Here is a 20,160-nt window from a genome sequence, read left to right on the forward strand (position 1 = left end):
CTCTCATCTCTCCACCTCATTCCCAAGTGTTAAAATAACCAATGGCTAAACACAAATAACCATAGTTTAAGATATACTGACATTTAAACAATCATCATTCTTTTCTTTTCTGTCTGTTGTACCAGGTGACTACATCAACCCTGACCAGGTGTACGAGGACATCACCAAACTGGATGTGTTGAAGAAGTACATGCTTGACATGCTGGAAGAATACAACAACACGCCCGGCGTCATCCGCATGAACCTCGTGCTCTTCAGGGACGCCATCGAGCATGGTAGGGTTTGCTTTATTGTCAAATCATGAGGTGGGATGTAGCCCAGTGGGATCAATCCCTGTCAGTGGCCTGATGCACCATCGAGCATGGTATCGTTTGCTTTTTATTATCAAATCTTGAAGTGGGACATAGCCCAGTGGGGTCAATCCCTGTCAGTGGCCTAATGCACCAACGAGCATGGTAGGGTTTGTTTTATTGTCAAATCATGAGGTGGGATGTAGCCCAGTGGGATCAATCCCTGTCGGTGGCCTGATGCGCCATTGAGCATGGTATCATTTGTTTTTTATTATCAAATCTTAGGACGGGATGTAGACCAGTGGGACCAATCTCCACCAGTGGCCTAATGTGCCATTGAGCATGGTACTGTTTGTTGTATTATCAGTCTGGTGGTGGGACATAGCCCAGTGGGTTCAATCCCCGTCGGTGGCCTGATGCACCATCGAGCATGGTATCGGTTTTTTTAATTATGTAATCTGAACAACAAAACTGTAATACATTGTCAGAGCTGTATCTATATGCACAATGCAGAGTCAAATATGCATAGGCATTGATTCTGTGATTCACTATCTATAGTTCTTTTTTCTATAATTACTTATCAAAGGAAAAATTATGGTGCGGGAATGTCCTGTCATTGACGATAACAATTTACTCCAAGTTGTTACAACTAATTTGGAAACTGTTGGATTTATACCAGCACAGTTTTGATTGTTCATGTGAAAGGAGGGTTTTTTTAAGGGGGGGGGGGGGGTGGGGGTAAATCTATTGGTGAACTATTACATTAAAATGGCCATTAAGACAAATTTAACTGTAATTTGATGTGGTGATCATTTACATTAAAATTACCATGTAGATCACTCTGGTTGATTTGGTTAACTTTAAGTTGAACTGTTTAAGGATTGTCTGTTATTTCTCTTACATTCATCGGGGTATACAAAAAAAATCATCCGTAAACTGTGGGAATTGGTGAAGCTGTTCACGCATAAATTTGCATATGATTTTTGTTGTTGATACTCCGACAAAGGTAAAAGAAATAAAAGACAATCTTTATAAATATATTTGAAACATACTTACTAATAATAACACTAAATGCCGATTTCATATGTCTGGGTTTCGAAACACCGGGTTATATCAAAACCTAGGTTTAACACTGGTTTACGTAAAACGCTGAAAAACCTGACCAAGACATACACCCGTGGTGTATTTCACATGTGTGTGTTTTACCCGTGTTTACAAAACCACGCTTTTTACATGGGTTACCCGCAGATTTGGAAAGGGACATAAGCGAGGAATAGCTTACACTTCACTTTGTAGTTGAAACTCGTTACCGGTATATTATTAGCATTCGCGTTCGAGATGGAAGATTAGCTACCTCCTCCCCTCTCCCCCTCCCCCCCCCCACTCAAATGTGGAGCAAACCTTCACATTCTGTAAAAAATTATGGACATATTTGGGAAAATGAGCTGGCCTGAAAATGTTTCACCATGTATTTCCATAATTTTACTCACAATATTAGTTATAATCCATGTCAAATGCTTACAGAACCCTATATAGCTGTTGGTACTAATGCAAAAACGCTTACAGAACCCTACATAGATGTTGGTAATAATGCAAATATGAATAAACGTTTTGTTACTGGCATTTCCCTTTAATTCTAACATAATATTAAAAAACAAAAGATAGGACGCGTACGCTTGAGGGCACCGAGATAACGTATGGTCAAATTTTCAAAACTGTGGACCTGTACCGCCTTGTTCCCCCTTTATTAAGGCGAGACAAACACAAAAGTATGTCATTATAAGACTGCAGTCTATGATAGATGTTTATTGGTTTGATACCGGTGGTAACCGATCAACTTTCATTACTAGTACTTCCTGTTTTCGTGCAGTTCATACACCATGAAGAAAATGTTTATTTTTACTAATTTAATAAATAACTATATTTATTACCCCCAGTGACCACTTATAACAGGGAAAATATTTTCTGTATTTTCTCAATGAGAAATATTATGCAGTGTTGTGATGTACAATATTACTGGATGATTTGACACTTACAAACCAATGACTTTGTCGGTACTAAATATAACATCATCGCGATTTGGCAGACACACAAAATGACGTCATGTATTATAATGAGTTTGCATTCACGACTGTTTTAATATTAAATTTATAATATCGCGATTTGGCAAACACACAAAATGACATCATGTATTTTAATGAGTTTGCATTCACGACTGTTTTAATATTAAATTTATAATATTATCGCGATTTGGCAAACACACAAAATGACATCATGTATTTTAATGAGTTTGCATTCACAACTGTTTTAATATTAAATTTATAACATCATCGCGATTTGGTAGACACACAAAATGACGTCATGTATTTTAATGAGTTTGCGTTCACGACTGTTTTAATATTAAATTTATAACATCATCGCGATTTGGCAGACACACAAAATGACGTCATGTATTTTAATGAGTTTGCGTTCACGACTGTTTTAATATTAAATTTATAACATCATCGCGATTTGGCAGACACACAAAATGACGTCATGTATTTTAATGAGTTTGCGTTCACGACTGTTTTAATATTAACTTTATAACATCATCGCGATTTGGCAGACACACAAAATGACGTCATGTACTTTAATGAGTTTGCGTTCACGACTGTTTTAATATTAAATTTATAACATCATCGCGATTTGGCAGACACACTTTAAAATGACTGTTTTATGTACTTTTGGCAGACACATGACGTTATGTACTTTAATGAGTTTGCTTTCACGACTGTTTTAATATTAAATTTATAACATCATCGCGATTTGGCAGACAAACAAAATGACGTCATGTACTTTAATGAGTTTGCGTTCACGACTGTTTTAATATTAAATTTATAACAAAATGTCATTTTAACACAACTCATTATTTGCGTTCACAATTGTTTTAATATTAAATTTATAACAAAATGTCATTTTAACACAACTCATTATTTATATTTTTAGCAGAATAACGATATCTTTTGTTTTTGAAAATTATCTATTAACGTGATTAAAATGCAAAGTTATAGCAATACCCAGAACAGTGTGTAAAGTGGTTTACATTGTTTCTATAGCCTACATGTACGTGCATGTGCACCTAAAATAAAGGTGTTTAGAGAAAACATAGCTGGGGTAATAAATAGAATAGCAAACTCAGTACCAGTTATTATCAATGTATGTCCCGAGTGAAATACTTTTTACTCGCTAAAAATTATTTGATTCAGAACATAATTTTGATAATAACTGGTATCTCATTTATTATCCTCTATATATCTCAGGTGCTTTGTTGTTCATGGTGAAGGGGTGGATCTAATTATACAGTAGTGCTAAAAAACCCAGGCATAAGGGCATCTTGTCTAAAGGGAGAGGAGGTTCGAACCCCCCTATCCCCACCCTGTATTCGTTTCTGTACAATGGCATAGGCAGGATTTTGTATTGGGGGGGCACCTGGCAGCCAAGTAAACAATGATATTGAGTATGCCACTGATCACCCCTAATTTTGCCGGGATTGGGGGGCATGGCCCCCCCTGTCTCTCCCCTCCCCCCTCCCCCCCTCCGGCTACGCCACTGTTTCTGTAATGGCTTCAAATTATCTCTAAAATACGTTCACATTTCATGGCTCTGCAATACTGACGTAAAACACAATTTTGCTGCCGAAATTATCCATGAAGAAAAGTTACTTTGAGCAAACCCAGCGAAAAACCACCTCAAGGGTAGGTTTAAACAAGCAATACAATTGTAACCCAGTGTTAAACTAGTATTACTGAAAACCAGATGTGAAATGCACAGTAAACATGACCCAGGGTTTAACCTAGGTTTAAACCATATGTTTCCAAAACCCACTGATAACCTAGACATATGAAATCGGCCCTAAAAGTTCATATTTTATTGTGAATTTTGATTTTTTTAAAATAAACAATAGCATTCATCAGATATGTTTCCTGACAACATTATTATCATGTTCATCAAGAAATGAACATACTCATGTTTATACAGCTGGACCAATGGGATGGCTTAAAATTATAATGAATACATAACAGTAATTTAATAATACATAATTTAATTGACATTTACATTACAGTACATTGCCATATTTTCAAAATGACAAGCTGATGATGGTAAATTATTCTTGCAGTGTCCAAGGTGGTGCGTGTGATTCGACAGCCGCGTGGCAACATGCTGCTGGTTGGTATCGGCGGCAGTGGTCGGCAGAGCTTGACGCGCCTCGCGTCACACATCTGTGAATACACTACATTCCAGGTGGAGATCTCCAAGCACTACCGGAGGGCCGAGTTCAGGGAAGGTGAGAATCTAGTTCTTTATTCAAGGAGGGGTGGGATGTATATAGCCCAGTGGTAAAGTGTTTGCTTGATGTGCGGTCGGTCTAGGATCGATCCCCGTTGGTGGACCCATTTGGCTATTTCTCGTTCCAGCCAGTGCTCCACAACTGGTGTAACAAAGGCTGTGGTATGTACTATCCTGTCTATAGGATGGGTCATATAAAAGATCCCTTGCTGCTAATCAAAAGAGTAGCCCATGAAGTGGCGACAGTGGGTTTCTTCTCTCAATATCTGTGTGGTCCTTAACCATATGTCTGATGTCAAATAACCGTAAATAAAATGTGTTGAGTGCGTCATTAAATAATACATTTCTTTCTATTCGAGGATTATCACTGGGACTGATTTTGCATTAGCTAACTTAACCTTCTGACTACTGCAGGTGAGATATCTCACCCGACATCACGCCAGTCGACATACAGTACACTGTATAAAGTGCATTCCCCAATTCATATTTCCCACCGTTTTGCATACGGCACTCACCGGAAATGAAAATATAATACAGAAAACAGATTACTTGACAATATGGTGTCTTTTGTTTTTTGTTTTTTAATGGAAAATATCTTCGAATTTTGAGTTAAAAAATAGTTGAGTTCAATAGCGGCACATCCTTGTCATTTTTAGGGATCAATCAAGATATCATTAAACAAACATTCCTTTCCTTTACTATTTGTTGTGTGTTTTCAGACCTGAAGAAGCTGTACGCACTGTCTGGTGTGGAGAACAAGCCGACGGTGTTCCTCTTCAACGACATGCAGGTCGTGGAGGAGAGCTTCCTCGAGGACATCAATAATGTCCTCAGCAGCGGCGAGGTGCCCAACCTCTACAAAACTGAAGAATTCGAGGAGGTAAATTTTTAAAATTCATTTATTGAGCTGCTGTACACATTTAATTGTTTCTATGTTTCAGTGCTTCTATCTATGATTCTGATTGTCAATTAAGCCATTGCTAAAGGGTTTTATTTAGTTTTCCCTGATTTTTTGATTTTTTTTATTGGTTGGGGCAACTTCCAGTCTTGTAGTACTGTTTAAAAAGTCAAATACCCTTGAGATTTTAATTATCATTTAATACCTATTAATTCTTCTCTTTTTTTTTGTTAAACCACTTTCCTTGAGAAATGGCAGATGCATGTTTCTGGGCAGGGCTGTCATTAAACAGGCATTCATTAATTTCAACTTATTTTCGTGCTTATATCCAATTAAGTTTCAAACACGCTGTCCTGGGCACACACCTGAGCTATCTGGGCTGTCTGTCAAGGACAGTGGGTTAGTTGTTAGTGGTTAGTGCAACTTTAATTAATATTCGTTTAATGAGTTTAGCAATATAGTGGTGTTTTAAATTACCATAATGTTCATCATCAACTGACTTGAACAAATAATTGGGTTTTTTTTCTTGTTAGGTGCGGAACCTACTAGCAGAAGAAGCTAAGAAAGATGGGATTGAGGAAACGAACCAGCGAATGTTCACCTACCTAATTGAGCGAGTTCGCGCGAATCTGCACGTTGTCCTCTGTATGAGTCCGGTGGGAGAGGCATTCAGGTATGTCAGTGTTTTTAAAAAGTTAATGAAACAGTTTTAAAAACAAAAATAAAAACCAATTAAAAAAAACCCCAATAAATCTGTCTTAACCCATATACTCCTTGCTCACGATATCGCGGGTTCCACGATATCGCATCATTTACATTTTTGCAGTTTAGCACGTGAAACGCCCCCTGATGGCACGTATATTATTAAAAATGTGATGACTGATAACACATTGTTTTGCCCGTTAACAAATTTGAAGAAATGTTTGGTTATAAAATAACACAGTGTATTTATTTATCAACACAGTGGCATGGACATGATGCAGATACAGCAAAAATTGCAACCCAAGTATATTTACCTTCATATATGTAACTACATTTCTTTATTTTTTCCAAATAGTTAAGTACCGCGATATCGTGATACCCCAGTATACATTGTTAAAAATTAAAACAATTTTTTTAAAGTTCTGTAAACAGTTTTAAATAAGAAGAAAAAGCAACAATACATTTTCCTTAGCCCATATTAGTTTTTTCTTAATTTCTTTAGCCATTAAATGTATTGTATAATAAATTTGCCTTAGTTCATATTAGTTTTCTCATCACTTTTAGCCATTAAATTTATTGTAGCAAATAACAAATAAGAAATAATATGTTTATCTTATACATTATAGTATACAGCCTATTAGTCGATTTTTGTTATTAGAGAACTCTTTAATTTTATTTTATTGAAGTTAAAAATTTGTCATTATTCCCATTTTCACTGAAATGGTTATTGATTTTGTATATGACTATGACACAATCTTTAACATGTTGTTATCATGTTAAACTGAATTTTGACAGTTTTTAAAAACAGCACCACCAAAGCCAGTTGCTGGTTTGTCATTGTCTTTCAGTGATTTTTTTTTATAGAAATAGGGTTGTCTATCCATTTTGTGTTTTGTAATAGAGTTGTCTATCCAGGTTTGTAGTAGGTACCGGGTATTAATTATTACAGGGCAAAAATAAATCGGATCTTTTTAAAATGTTGTTAATAATACCAGTTACAAATTATTATTATTTTGTACAGGAGGTAATAATGATTGTAAAGAGAATTTGTCTAAAAAAAAAACATAGTTTAATTGATATATATATTGACCGGCCTCGGTGGCATCGTGGTTAGGCCATCAGTCTACAAGCTGGTAGGTACTGGGTTCAGATCCCAGTCGAGGCATTGTATTTTTAATCCAGATACCGACTCCAAACCCTGAGTGAGTGCTCTGCAAGGCTCAATGGGTAGGTGTAAACCACTTGCACCAACCAGTCAAAATCTGTGTGGTCCTTAACCATATGTCTGACGCTATATAACCGTAAATAAAATGTGTTGAGTGCGTCGTTAAATAAAACATTTCTTTCTTTCTTTCTTTAATTGATATATATATATATATATATATATATATATATATATATATATATATATATATATATATATGTATGTATATATGTATGTATGTATATATATATATATATATATATATATATATATATATATATATATATATATATATATTATATATTTATTTGTTTTTTTGTATTATTATTATTTTTTTAAATTATTATTCTGTTTTAAAATAATTAAAAACAAAAAGAAGAAATAATAATATACTCTGTGTCAGGTGTTGTTTGAGAATTTGATTCATTTACTGCTGCGACACTTGAAGGGACTTCAATCGCACACAGTGGTCTGTTGTTAAATGTGTCTTCGGTTTGTTGTGGTCACCTATCGTGGAAAAACACAGCATTAAAATGCAAGCCAAACTCGATGTTGCTTTGCAGCTGTTACATATGCAAGCATATCGTAAAACAGAAGGTCCAAATGAGCTGATAGCCTTGTAGTGTTGGCCTAAGTGTAGTATTGGCTTTGCACCACATGAATCTATTCGATATGATGGCAATGCACAGTGTCTGATGAAGTTAGCATTGCATATTGATGTTAATACACAATCCAAGAAAGCTGATAGCATTGTAGTGTTGGTCTAAATGTGCTATTGGCTTTGTACCACATGAATCCATTTGATATGATGGCAGTACACAGTGTCTGATAAAGTTAGTATTGTACATTGACATTGTGACCATTAGAATTACATTAAATCAGCATTGCACTGAATTGGCCCAAGTGAGCTTTTGGCATTTCACAGTTTGAGCTCAAAAGCTCTTTTGGCATTTCACAGTGTTGGCTCAAATGACCTGTTGGCATAACACAGTGTCGCCTCAAGTGACCTGTTGGCATAACACAGTGTTGCCTCAAGTGACCTGTTGGCATTTTACAGTGTTGCCTCAAGTGACCTGTTGGCATAACACAGTGTTGGCTCAAGTGACCTGTTGGCTTATCACAAGTTTGGCTCAAGTGACCTGTTGGCATATCACAGTTTGGTTCAAATGACCTGTTGGCATTTCGCAGTGTCGGCTAAATGACCTATTGGCATTTAACAGTGTTAGCTCAAGTGACCTATTGGCATTTCACAATATTGGCTCAAGTGAACTGTTGGCATATCACAGTGTTGGCTCATGGGACCTGTTGATATATCACAGTCTCGGCTAAGTAACCTGTTGGCATATCACAGTGTTGGCTCAAGTGACCTGTTAGCAATTCACAGTATTAGCTCAAGTATTTTATTGGCATTTCACTATATTAGCTCAAGTGACCTATTGGCATTTCACAATATTGGCTCAAGCGACCTTTTGGCATATCACAGCTTTGGTTCAAGTGACCTGTTAGCATATCAGTGTTGGCTAAGTGACCTGTTGGCATTTCACAGTTTTGGCTCAAGTAACTATTGGCATTTCACAGTTGGCTCAAGTGACCTGTTGGCATTTTACAGTTTTGGCTCAAGTAACTGTTGGCATTTCACAGTTGACTCAAATGACCTGTTGGCATTTTACAGTTTTGGCTCAAGTGACCTGTTGGCATTTTACAGTTTTGGCTCAAGTGACTTGGCATTTTACAGTTTTGGCTCAAGTGACCTGTTGGCATTTTACAGTTTTGGCACAATTGACCTGTTGGCATTTTACAGTTTTGGCTCAAGTGACTGTTGGCATTTCACAGTTTTGGCTCAAGTAACTGTTGGCATTTCAGTTTTGGCTCAAGTAACTGTTGGCATTTCACAGTTTTGGCTTAATTAACTGTTGGCATTTCACAGTTTTGGCTCATTGGCATTTATGGGTTCGCTCATGAAGATATGCCTGAACTTTGATAGTAAATTAGTATTCTAAAATAAATGAATTTGGTTTCCTATTTTTGAAGCATTTGGGTCATTAATCATAAAATAAAAATGCTTGGTGGTGCAAAAAAGCTGAGTTGTTAATGCACTATTATTAGAAAGGTTATGGCTTTTGCTTGTTTCAATTCACTTGTGAATATGGAAATATGAGGTAAGAATTGCCTAGAATGCAATAGGCTGAGTGTGTTTATAGCTTGCAGGCTTGCTGTGATCATTATCAGAGGGTTTTGAAGACTTCATGGTGCTAGATTGAGCTAGAGATCAAGGTCTTGTGCTTATAAAACTCTAAAGTCTAAACTCACTTTAGACTTCTAAAGACTGTAACACCATGGCATTGACAAAACAAATTCCATAAAGTTTGCTCAAGTTTGGAATTTATAAAGTTTTTTTAAGCACAGGCTCTGATATAAATTATAACTGCATGTAGATGGTTGTTCTACCAATTTTTGCAAAAAAAAAAAAAATTTGCAGGCCTTAAACCTTGATACATGTTAACAAAGTGAAAGTTACTGTATAAACTTACTTGGGGTATGCATGGTTATTGCATGCTTTTGATGTTTTGAATGACAGCCGATAGTCCTGAGTGTGACGTAGCACTGAAAATATGTAATATCCATGCATACAATATACCACAAGTAAGTTTATATGGTAGCTGACTTGTACCATGCTCCTAAGTGATATTGCATGATGTGATAAGATTTACTGCACACTTGTGTCAATGGGAAAACAACCTAAGCATACTGCAAGATGAAAAAGTTTATTTTGAGAATATACAACCTCATATTCTTTTTAATTTGGTTGTATCACTTACTAGATGTCAAACCAGGTAAGTGTTACTGAAATTTTGCATATCCACAACTTTTCACCAATAATTACTGTGCAAGACCAACTGACAGAAACACCTTTTTGATTACTGTATTAAATACATAAATCTGCATTCATTTTATTGTATGCAGATTTTTCAATTCCACTTTTAAATGTTTTTGCAAACATTTTGCATGTTCAAGAATTGTATTTAATTTAGTAGATTTTGTTTTTTTAATTTCACATATGGAAATAATTTTTGTAATTTCACCTACATGTAGGTGGTAAATACTGCATGGTTATTTATTTAGAAATGTTAACTAATGAATGATTTTGATAAAAAAAAATTTAAAAAAAATCTTGGTTGGTATATACTGCATGGAAATTTCTTTAAAAATATGATCTATTTTAATCAATAAATCTGATGACAGAAGACTGACATTTTAACAATTTAAAATCAATACAAGTCTTGAATTTAAACATTAGAAATGTTTGTCACCTTGGGCATTAAATAACATATGTGTTTGTATTGATTTTTTAAATCAATTCACTGTTTGGTCAGTATATCGCATGGTATAAAGTTACAAATTGAACTTATTGCATTCAAAACTGTTTTTTAAATCAGTTCACTGTTTGGTCAGTATATCGCATGGTATAAACTTACAAATTGAACTTATTGCATTCAAAACTATTTTTAAACTGTGAAGATATCTTTACAGTTCAGAAATAGTTTTGAATGCAATAAGTTTAAATATAATTTTTAAATTCAGTGTAGTTTAATTTGTAGTTTTGATTGCACCTTGAATAATTAGTACGTAATTTTAAAAAGAGCAACTGATTTACCACAATACTTAAAAAATCAAGGCATGTGATTAAAGACTGGTCAAAAGTGAATAGATATGTCATGTGACATGGTTTATTGTTCATTTGATAGAATATCATTTTGGTCTATTCGATAATCATATTCTGTCATTAAAAGGGCTTATTGTAAAATTGACTTATTATTTGTGGTTATGTATTTTATCTAAATAAATATTAGTTTTGATTAATCTTTTTAATATACTTATATAATTATGTATCTTACATATCTATATTCAGGAGTCAGAAGCCTTGTAACTGTAATATTACAAGGTTTTGATTCCTAAATGAGAGTATAATATAGAATATGTTTTTACCACCTGATATACACAACCAGGGTTTCTATCAGAGGGTTAAAATTTTATTTTTTTAAGTTAACTTTTTGACAAAATTAATTACTCTTATCATGACTGTATGATTTTCTTAACCCTAATCCTAGACTTAACCCATTTTCTTACTGGAGAAGGCCCCCAATACCCCCTGTTGACTGTGGTTGCATTCAATTCCATAGCGCCATACCCAAAAAAAAAATTCTGGCAGAAACACTGACAACACAAACTTCGAATAATTGTACCCAGTAGCTGTGATATCAGTATTAATAATAAAAGCATTGACCTTAGACTTAGTTACGTATATAATTAGTCATTGTAAAATAGTGTTGGCTATTACAGGTTTTTCCCCCTATAATTAAATTGCACATTCCTTACAACTTCCTTGAATTATCAATTCAGTGTTTTTCTGGCCATCCTGGTGTTTGTAGTTGCTCAGAACACATTTTATAAAAGACAGAAAAGATACACATGTCGGAAACTAGTTTCAGTGACGTGATCAACGTGGCATCTTTTATGATTATCAATTGTAGAAACTGTATTGCAGAGCTTCTAGAATTTTGACAAAATCCACTTGCCATGGGATCAGTGATTTTTTTTCATTTACTAGCCATGATTAAAAATTCACTAGCCCTACTTTACTTAATACAATTTTAATAATAGTAATAATTGGATATGTTACCTAAAGAGGGAGATAGAAACACAAAGAGTGGGGGTGTGGGATGGACAGGATATTCAAATTTACAAAATATACTTAAATGCAGCATTTGACAACTGTTTTTTTCACTACCCGTCAGGCATTGCAATAGTAGTTATTTACTAGCCCAACATTGAATATCACTAGCCATGGGAGTGGGGCTACCATAATCTAGAAGCCCCATCGGGCAGGACAATAGTAGTTATTTACCAGCCCAACATTGAATATCACTAGTCATGGGAGTGGGGCTACCATAATCTAGAAGCACTGTATTGCACTGTAACTGAATGTAATGTCATCCTGTGGAATGATATTAAAGAACCTTTCCTGGGTTTGCTGCCATTGTAAGATGTTGAAATTACATATTAAATACATTTTTTTCTTGTTTAGAATATCAATGTCTGTATATATATACAAGCTGTTTCTGGTTCACCAAATGTTTGTTGTAGCCCAAACTGGATTTTACCTCCATATTATTATTATTATTATTATTTTTTTTTTTTTTCTAATGAGCTCTGTTTGGTGCTAGTTTTGATTTCGTAAACTAGTCTGGGAGTGGCAGTCCTCTTTGTGACGGTACAGGAGGGATGAAGTCTCCAGTAAAGGAACTCCTCAGGAGTGGCAGTCCTCTTTGTGACGGTACAGGAGGGATGAAGTCTCCAGTAAACGAACTCCTCAGGAGTGGCTGTCCTCCTATAGACAAGGCACTAGATAGAAATTCATGGAATCAGCTACATGTACTATTTTGCCAAATACCCATTCGACTCCGCATTGTGCAGAGATACGGCCCTCATCATGTATGATGATTTTGTTGTTCAGATTCTATGTACAAAGTACAAAAAACTCTATACAAATATATTAAAAATAAAATGAAATTTGAGCTACTAAACACATTATGATGACTAGAAATCCATTGTAAGTACAGACCCTGATACTCTAAAAAAAAAAAATATATATTTAGTATGTTATTTCAGTTATTAGAAAGTCAGCTAGTAGGAATTACTTTAAGTAATCTGTTTCATCATTCAAAGCAATTATATTGTTTGAACTGGATGTCGCTAAACTGCAGTGTGTTATTGTAGGAACCGCATCCGTATGTTTCCTGCGTTTGTGAACTGCACGACAATCGACTGGTTCAGTGAGTGGCCCCAGGACGCCCTGCTGGAGGTGGCTGATAAATACCTCAGTGAGGAGAGTCTCGGAAGTGAAGACGAGGTTTGTGTTTGAATAAAAAAATTGTAGAACAAAAAAAACCCATTCTGACTGGTGCCATTTTATTTGGCATTTTTTAGACTACAAATTACTTTTGTTACAGGTTTTCTAAACGATCTTTTATTGAAATATTTTAGAATGAAGTTCATGTTTAGTTACAGGTTCTGTTCTTATAAAATATAGTAGGTTCAAACTTCAGTCACAGTCATTGTATACATACACAGGTGTGGATCCAGAGGGGGGTCCGGACCCCCCCACTCATGACAAACAATTTATTTTCCACACTTATTTTAATGAATTAATAGGCATTCTTATTTTTCATTTAATTAGTTTCTATATGAACACCCACCCACCCTGCAAAACATTCTGAATCCGTGCCTGATACATTTGATATTTGATGACACTGAATGTATACCATATGTATGTTGAGTAACTGATGTTGGCACATGTACAATTTGGGTATGCAGCATGCATGTAACTGAATTTTAATATAAGCATGAAAATAAATCTCAATTGGTTTTGCACTTTATGTTATGTGCTGTCAAATGCAAGCGAATTGATACAATGATTTGACTCCCATCAGTTCACAGTTAATGTTTTTATTAGTTCTCTACCGGTCCAACCGGAGAGGACTGTAGATTTTGTCTTCATCTGTCAATCTATCTGTCCCACATATAGGTTTTTGGATTTTTTTCAAGATATGTCTCAAGATATTGAGCTGAAATTTTGTGTATAGCTTGGCGTTTATGATGATTTACCCATTTTTGACAAAGTGATGGCTCCATGACTTAGGATTTACAAACATTTGTTGGGCGCAGTATGGGATGTGCATTTGCTTTCACAATACTCTCAGAATGCTTGTTATATCAAAATGTTGTAATTAGTTTTTTTTTTTTCTAAATTAATTTCAGGACAAGATGAAGCCAGCTTTAGCTCAGATGTTTTCTATGATGCACAAGTCAGTTTCCGAGTACTCCAAGCGGATGTTACTGGAGATACGGCGACGGAACTACGTGACACCGACCAACTACCTTGAACTTGTGTCGGGCTATAAACAGTGAGTTTGTAATGATTTACTCTTTTTTTTGTTAAAATACATGGTTTTCAAAACTGGCCATTTTATAACTAGCTTGAATAAGAAATAATAAAATTTAATTAAAGTAATAACTTTAGCTTTTTAAAAACAAGTTTTTATATTGATCTTAAATAGTTTTGTATTCAGCTCCATTTCTCATAATCTATAAATTCTAGACTCATGAAACATGGGTTATTGCTGCACCCATGTATGTCTTAATGCATGTTAAAAAATGTATATGTTATATTAAATGTGTAATTAATTTTAAAATAAATAGTTTTATATAAAACTTGCTTATACATGATTTTTAAATCAGAAAGTTATTTTATAAAATGAATTTAAAATTAAATTAAATGTTTAAGTTTGTTAATGTACATTGAAATTAACATCAAAAAGTGCAACAAAGAGAGACAACAAATTAGTTAACAATTTAATTCCATAGAAGTCTTTTTGTATTCAAAACAGGCCAAAGCATCCTTCAAAGTACTGATGTGACAAAATATTCATTTTTAAAAAACCAAATATAATAGGCGGCAAAAATGTAAGAATAGTAAACCAAACAGCTGAATGATCTAAATTTATAAACATTAAAAATCAGTTTGATGTTGGGGCGTTCATGTTATTTTAATTTTTTGTGAAATAAATGACTAAATATTGCATATAATTTTAATTTTAATTTTGTGATACATTCAGTACAAACAGAGGCTGGTCACCCAAAATAATGATTATTTTAATTTAATTTTAATTTTAATTTTAATTTTAATTTTAATTTTAATTTTAATTTAAAGTTGGTACAAAAAGAGGCTGATCTCCCAAAATAATGTTTCTGATGTATTATTAACACATGTTTCTGAAGGAGAAGAAAGAAGTGCTATGGAATGTGGCCAACAAGTTGAAGAATCTAATCTTAGGCCTTCAGTGCTCTCTTCATTGTTTTTCTCCAAAATAAATGTCTAAATATTGAACATTATGCTGATTGTGATGTATTAACACAGGCTACTGAAGGAGAAGAAACAAGAGTTGGGGAATGCGGCCAACAAGTTGAAGAACGGTCTGAGTAAGATCGACGAGACGCGTGAGAAGGTGGAGCTGATGTCGGTGGAGCTGTCCGACGCCAAGACGAAGGTGGCCCAGTTCCAGAAGCAGTGCGAGGAGTACCTCGTCATCATCGTGCAGCAGAAACGCGAGGCCGACGAGCAGCAGAAGGTGAAGTCTTTCATTCAGTACAGGGCGGGATTAAGCTCAGTCGGTTGACCCAATAGCCGATGTATTTTTTGTGCTGGGGAGTCATTAAACATCTGTTCTATTCCATTCTGTTCTCAGTCGGTTGACCCAATAGCCGATGTATTTTTTGTGCTGGGGAGTCATTAAACATCTGTTCTATTCCATTCTGTTCTCGGTCGGTTGACCCAATAGCTGATGTATTAAACATCTGTTCTATTCCATTCTGTTCTCGGTCGGTTGACCCAATAGCCGATGTATTTTTCGTGCTGGGGAGTCGTTAAACATCTGTTCTATTCCATTCTGTTCTCATTCGGTTGAATGCTCGCTTCAGTTGCTTGTATCGCTTGATCAAACCACCTCTATGGATCTATTTAACTGATTGGGGGTTTTCTAGTTCCAACCAGTGCACCACAACTGATCAAAGGCCATGGTATGTGCTTCCCTGTCTGTGGGAAAGTGCATATAAAAGATCCCTTGCTGCATTAGGAAAAATGTAGTGTGTTTCCTCTGATGACTACAGTAAAGCATTTAAGGTAATCTAAGCACTTAGCTTGCTTCCTAAAATGGGACCCTGGGCCCCGTTCCACAAAGTGATCTTGGCCCTAAGATCATCGTAAATGCACAGCTAACATAAGCACTTAAGGTGATCTTAGCGCTAAGATCGCTTTGTGGAACGGTGCCCTGGATTGTAGTTTAGCACTGGGATGTGAACTGAGTACCTGCCAGCCTTGATACCAATGGCACAACGATTAATAATGTGTTTAACCCATGTTGTTTTACAGTCAGTGGCCCAGAAGAGTGAGCGGATAATGGAGGAGGAAGGCAAGTGTCAGCACATGGCCGACCTGGCTCAGAATGACCTCAATGAAGCCCTGCCTGCCCTGGAGGAGGCCATCAAGGTCTGTAGCAATCCCTTGTGGTTGATAATAGAGAATAATACATGGGTGGTCATTAGATATCATTTATCTTACATAGGGTTGTTTTAAATGGTCATTAGATACCATTTATTTTACATCGTGTTGTGTTATAATGTACTTAAGTGAAAGTAAGTTGGATACATTTACGAAGCTCTGCCTGCCCTAAAAGAAGCCATTAATGTCTGTAGCAATCTCTTGTGGGGGATCTATGGAGAATAGTACATGGGTGGTCATTAGATACCATTTATCTTACACCGTGTTATAATGTATTCAACAAGTGAAAGTAAGTTGGATACATTTACGAGGCTCTGTTTGCCTCAAGGAGGGCATCAAGGTCTGTAGCAATCCCTTGTAGGTGATCCATGGAGAATAGTACATGGGTGGTCATTAGACACCATTTATCTTACACTGCGTTGTGTTAAAATGTATTTAACATGTGGAAGTAAGTTGGATACATTTTTAAACAAGTTGTAAGACAAATGGGGCCGAATTTATTGAAGCCTGGTTTTTTTTAATGCAGTGTTTAAGCATTGCAGATGTATGTAGTTACACATGTGTAAGTCAAAAACAGTCTTTGTAACTTCGGCCCATGGTATTTATAGAGATGAGTATAGTATTTTGTAGGGTTTTTTTACATTAAAAATAAATAGGTTTTTAAAAAAAAATCTGACTTATTTAGTGTACTTGAGCTTGTAAATAACATGCATGTCATTGGTAGGAATCAGTATCTGCAGTGTTAATTTCACCAGACTATATGGAAATTGGTCACTAGAAAATAGTATAACAATTGTACATAGTGCATTTTTTACTGTGTTTTTTTTTTCCATTGAAATTGTTAACACAATATCAATTGTTTTTTTTAAAGTCTACATTTTTGGAACTGTTTATTGATGATGTAAAGTGAACACTTGTTCCATTTTTTTAATATTTGTAAAATATTTCCTTTACAATATGTTGATCATTATAATTATTTAATGAAAGTTCAAGATCTTTTAAAGGGAATATTCCTGAGTTTGCTGCACATTTTAAGATGTTATTGACTAACAGAGACTTTTTAACAATTGTAATTACATATCAAATATATTTTTCTGCATAAAATATTAGTGGCTGTATATTAAACGTGTTTCTGATCGTTCTAATATTTGTACTAGGTTAAATTTCATTTTATTTCCTAACATATGGTTTTTTTTCGTACGTACGAAACTATTTAAAGACAAAATCCAGCTTGGGCTTCTTACAAATATTAAGACAACCAGAAACACATTGAATGTACAGACACTGATATTCTAAACAAGAAAATATATTTAATAAGTAAGTTGAATTGTAGAACTATTGTACTAGTCGAAAACATTTTACAATGCAGTAAATTCAGGAATGTCCCTTTAAAGGTAGGGTCAACTCAAACAAGAGCCTTATGTGTTGGAAAGATGCATACCCGGACCACCAACACATACTGACACTTTAGCAAATGAAAAATGCGTAATTTTAGAGTTAATAAAAAAACATGATTATTCCTGCTAACTGGGGGAAGCCATTTTGTTTCGTTTTTGTGACGTCCGGTGGGATAGCTTGGGGCGATATGACGTCAGCTCCTGACCATCTCCTGTATGTACAGTGTAAACAAAAGCAGTAATTTTCAACAAGGTGCTTCTCTTTGATCAACCTGACTTGTAAAACAGCATAAATGACGTAATAATATAATAAACTGTTTAACTAAATATATTTCAAGTTGCATTAATGGAACAAAATGGGGTTATGGTATTTTTCTCTGTTAAATAATCCAAAGGAAAAATGTACACTATTAGGCCTATTGATATGCTACGTTGGAGCAAAAACAACAACCCACGATACCAAAGTGATAATTTTCTTTTCTTTGGGACTATGTAATTGGTCAGTTCTGTGGTTTTAGATGGAAAAGTCTACTTAATCAATAGTTTTACAGAAATATTTACAGTAATAAACCATGCCCATTACCATTTTAGGGGCAACAGGTAATATTCCACAATACCGGTATGTATTTTGTGTCTAGACAGCATCAATTAATTGGCTCGTCTGGTTACCAATCAAATTCATATCTGCCAATCAGGAATCACAGGTAGAAGCAACTAACAGCATAGACCAATTGACTAAGAAAACACTCCGTGTATTATTTCAGTACGTAGGTTACTGCACGGACAAAACATTGTTAATTATTTCGACTTGTTGTGTAGCCACTTTGACAATGGTCTTTTTTTTTGTATTGAAAAATAATATATATAGTGCTGGATATACTTATTGCTGGCTTACTGGGATGTGTATTATTACAGAACATTGCAATGTACGACTATTTATCATCCCGCAAAAACCAGGTAGATTGTATTTCTCTAGTTCTAAGGCTCATTCCTGACGTTAAGCGTTAAGTATTACGTAATCACCAGCTCGCCAGAGGGCGTACTCACTGAGATGGTACAAAATGGCTGTGCCCGATATATATAATAGCCGTCACATTTATCCGTTTTATTAATTAACTATACGATTATACTTGTTGATATTAAGCAATCATGTGCATTATATATCATTGAATATGCATACCAGGCCAAATGCCTTAATTGTCCTCTCCTTTAAAGGAAATATTTCTTTTCAACATTACCTGTCCTCAACAAGTGCACCTCCCCGCCATGCTGGTCTGGGGAGGTGCACTTGTTAAGGACAGGTAATGTATCTATTATAAAAGAGAAAACACTCCCAAGTTTTCTCCATTTGCCAACATGCCTCTCGTAATACCCAACTTTGAAGAAGATGATGCATGGGATTACTTGTTGTTGAGTGAAAGTCCAAATAAACTGTGTGAAAACACCATTAATAATGATGTACGGTTTTTGTTTTCTCTTTGTAGGCTCTAGAATCTCTGAACAAGAAGGACATGACTGAGATCAAGTCGTATGGCCGGCCGCCCGTCCTCGTCGAGAAAGTCATGGAAGCCGTCATGATACTCCGAGGCTGTGAACCGACCTGGGCTGAAGCGAAGAGACAGCTTGGTAGGACTAGTTTCCAGTCTACAGTCATTTGTTTGAAGAAAATATAGGCTTAATATTCTTGTGGCTCAAAATAAGTTGAGATGTTTATGTAGTAGTATTTGTATGTTATTTCTTTACGTTCATAGGGGTATGAAAAAAACAAATCATCCACAAACTGTGAATTGTCAAAGCCGTTCTCACATAAGTTTGCTGATAAAAAAAAATTTCATACCCAGATGAACGTAAAAGAAATAACAGACAGTACTTATAAATAAATTTGAATTAAATTTATTAATAATAACACTAAAACTTTATACTTTATTTTGAATTATTTTTGGTCCATAAACAATAAGGCTCAATACGACAAGTTGCCCATATAAAATGACGTCATTAGATGTGACATTCCCTGATGACGTAATTTTTATTTTGATCGAGAAATGAACAAACTCCATTGCTACGTCTGGATCAGTGGGTAGCTAGTGGGTAATTTGATGGTGACTGACATAACAATTAAAGTCAATTTTTGATTTATAAATACCCGTATTTTGGTCAATATTGCTGTTAGATTCATATCAAATGACCATAAGGTACTTAATGTTAAAAAATAAATCATCAGGCTA

At 35.1% G+C, this 20,160-nt stretch overlaps 1 protein-coding gene across 4 annotated transcripts in view; it reads left to right on the plus strand.

Moving 5' to 3' along the window:
* Positions 1 to 20,160, plus strand: part of LOC121371891 (dynein heavy chain 2, axonemal-like) — a 134,692-nt gene that overhangs the window by 75,529 nt on the left and 39,003 nt on the right. For all 4 annotated transcript variants that reach the window (XM_041498118.1, XM_041498134.1, XM_041498127.1 and 1 more), the window contains 9 exons: positions 126 to 275; positions 4,447 to 4,614; positions 5,336 to 5,496; positions 6,048 to 6,187; positions 13,199 to 13,331; positions 14,240 to 14,385; positions 15,399 to 15,609; positions 16,410 to 16,526; positions 19,420 to 19,561. In XM_041498118.1, coding sequence (XP_041354052.1) covers positions 126 to 275; positions 4,447 to 4,614; positions 5,336 to 5,496; positions 6,048 to 6,187; positions 13,199 to 13,331; positions 14,240 to 14,385; positions 15,399 to 15,609; positions 16,410 to 16,526; positions 19,420 to 19,561 — 1,368 coding nt within the window. The remainder of the gene's footprint in view (positions 1 to 125; positions 276 to 4,446; positions 4,615 to 5,335; positions 5,497 to 6,047; positions 6,188 to 13,198; positions 13,332 to 14,239; positions 14,386 to 15,398; positions 15,610 to 16,409; positions 16,527 to 19,419; positions 19,562 to 20,160) is intronic.

The sequence above is a fragment of the Gigantopelta aegis genome, chromosome 1, assembly GCF_016097555.1.
Source record: "Gigantopelta aegis isolate Gae_Host chromosome 1, Gae_host_genome, whole genome shotgun sequence".
NCBI classification, from domain to species: domain Eukaryota; kingdom Metazoa; phylum Mollusca; class Gastropoda; order Neomphalida; family Peltospiridae; genus Gigantopelta; species Gigantopelta aegis.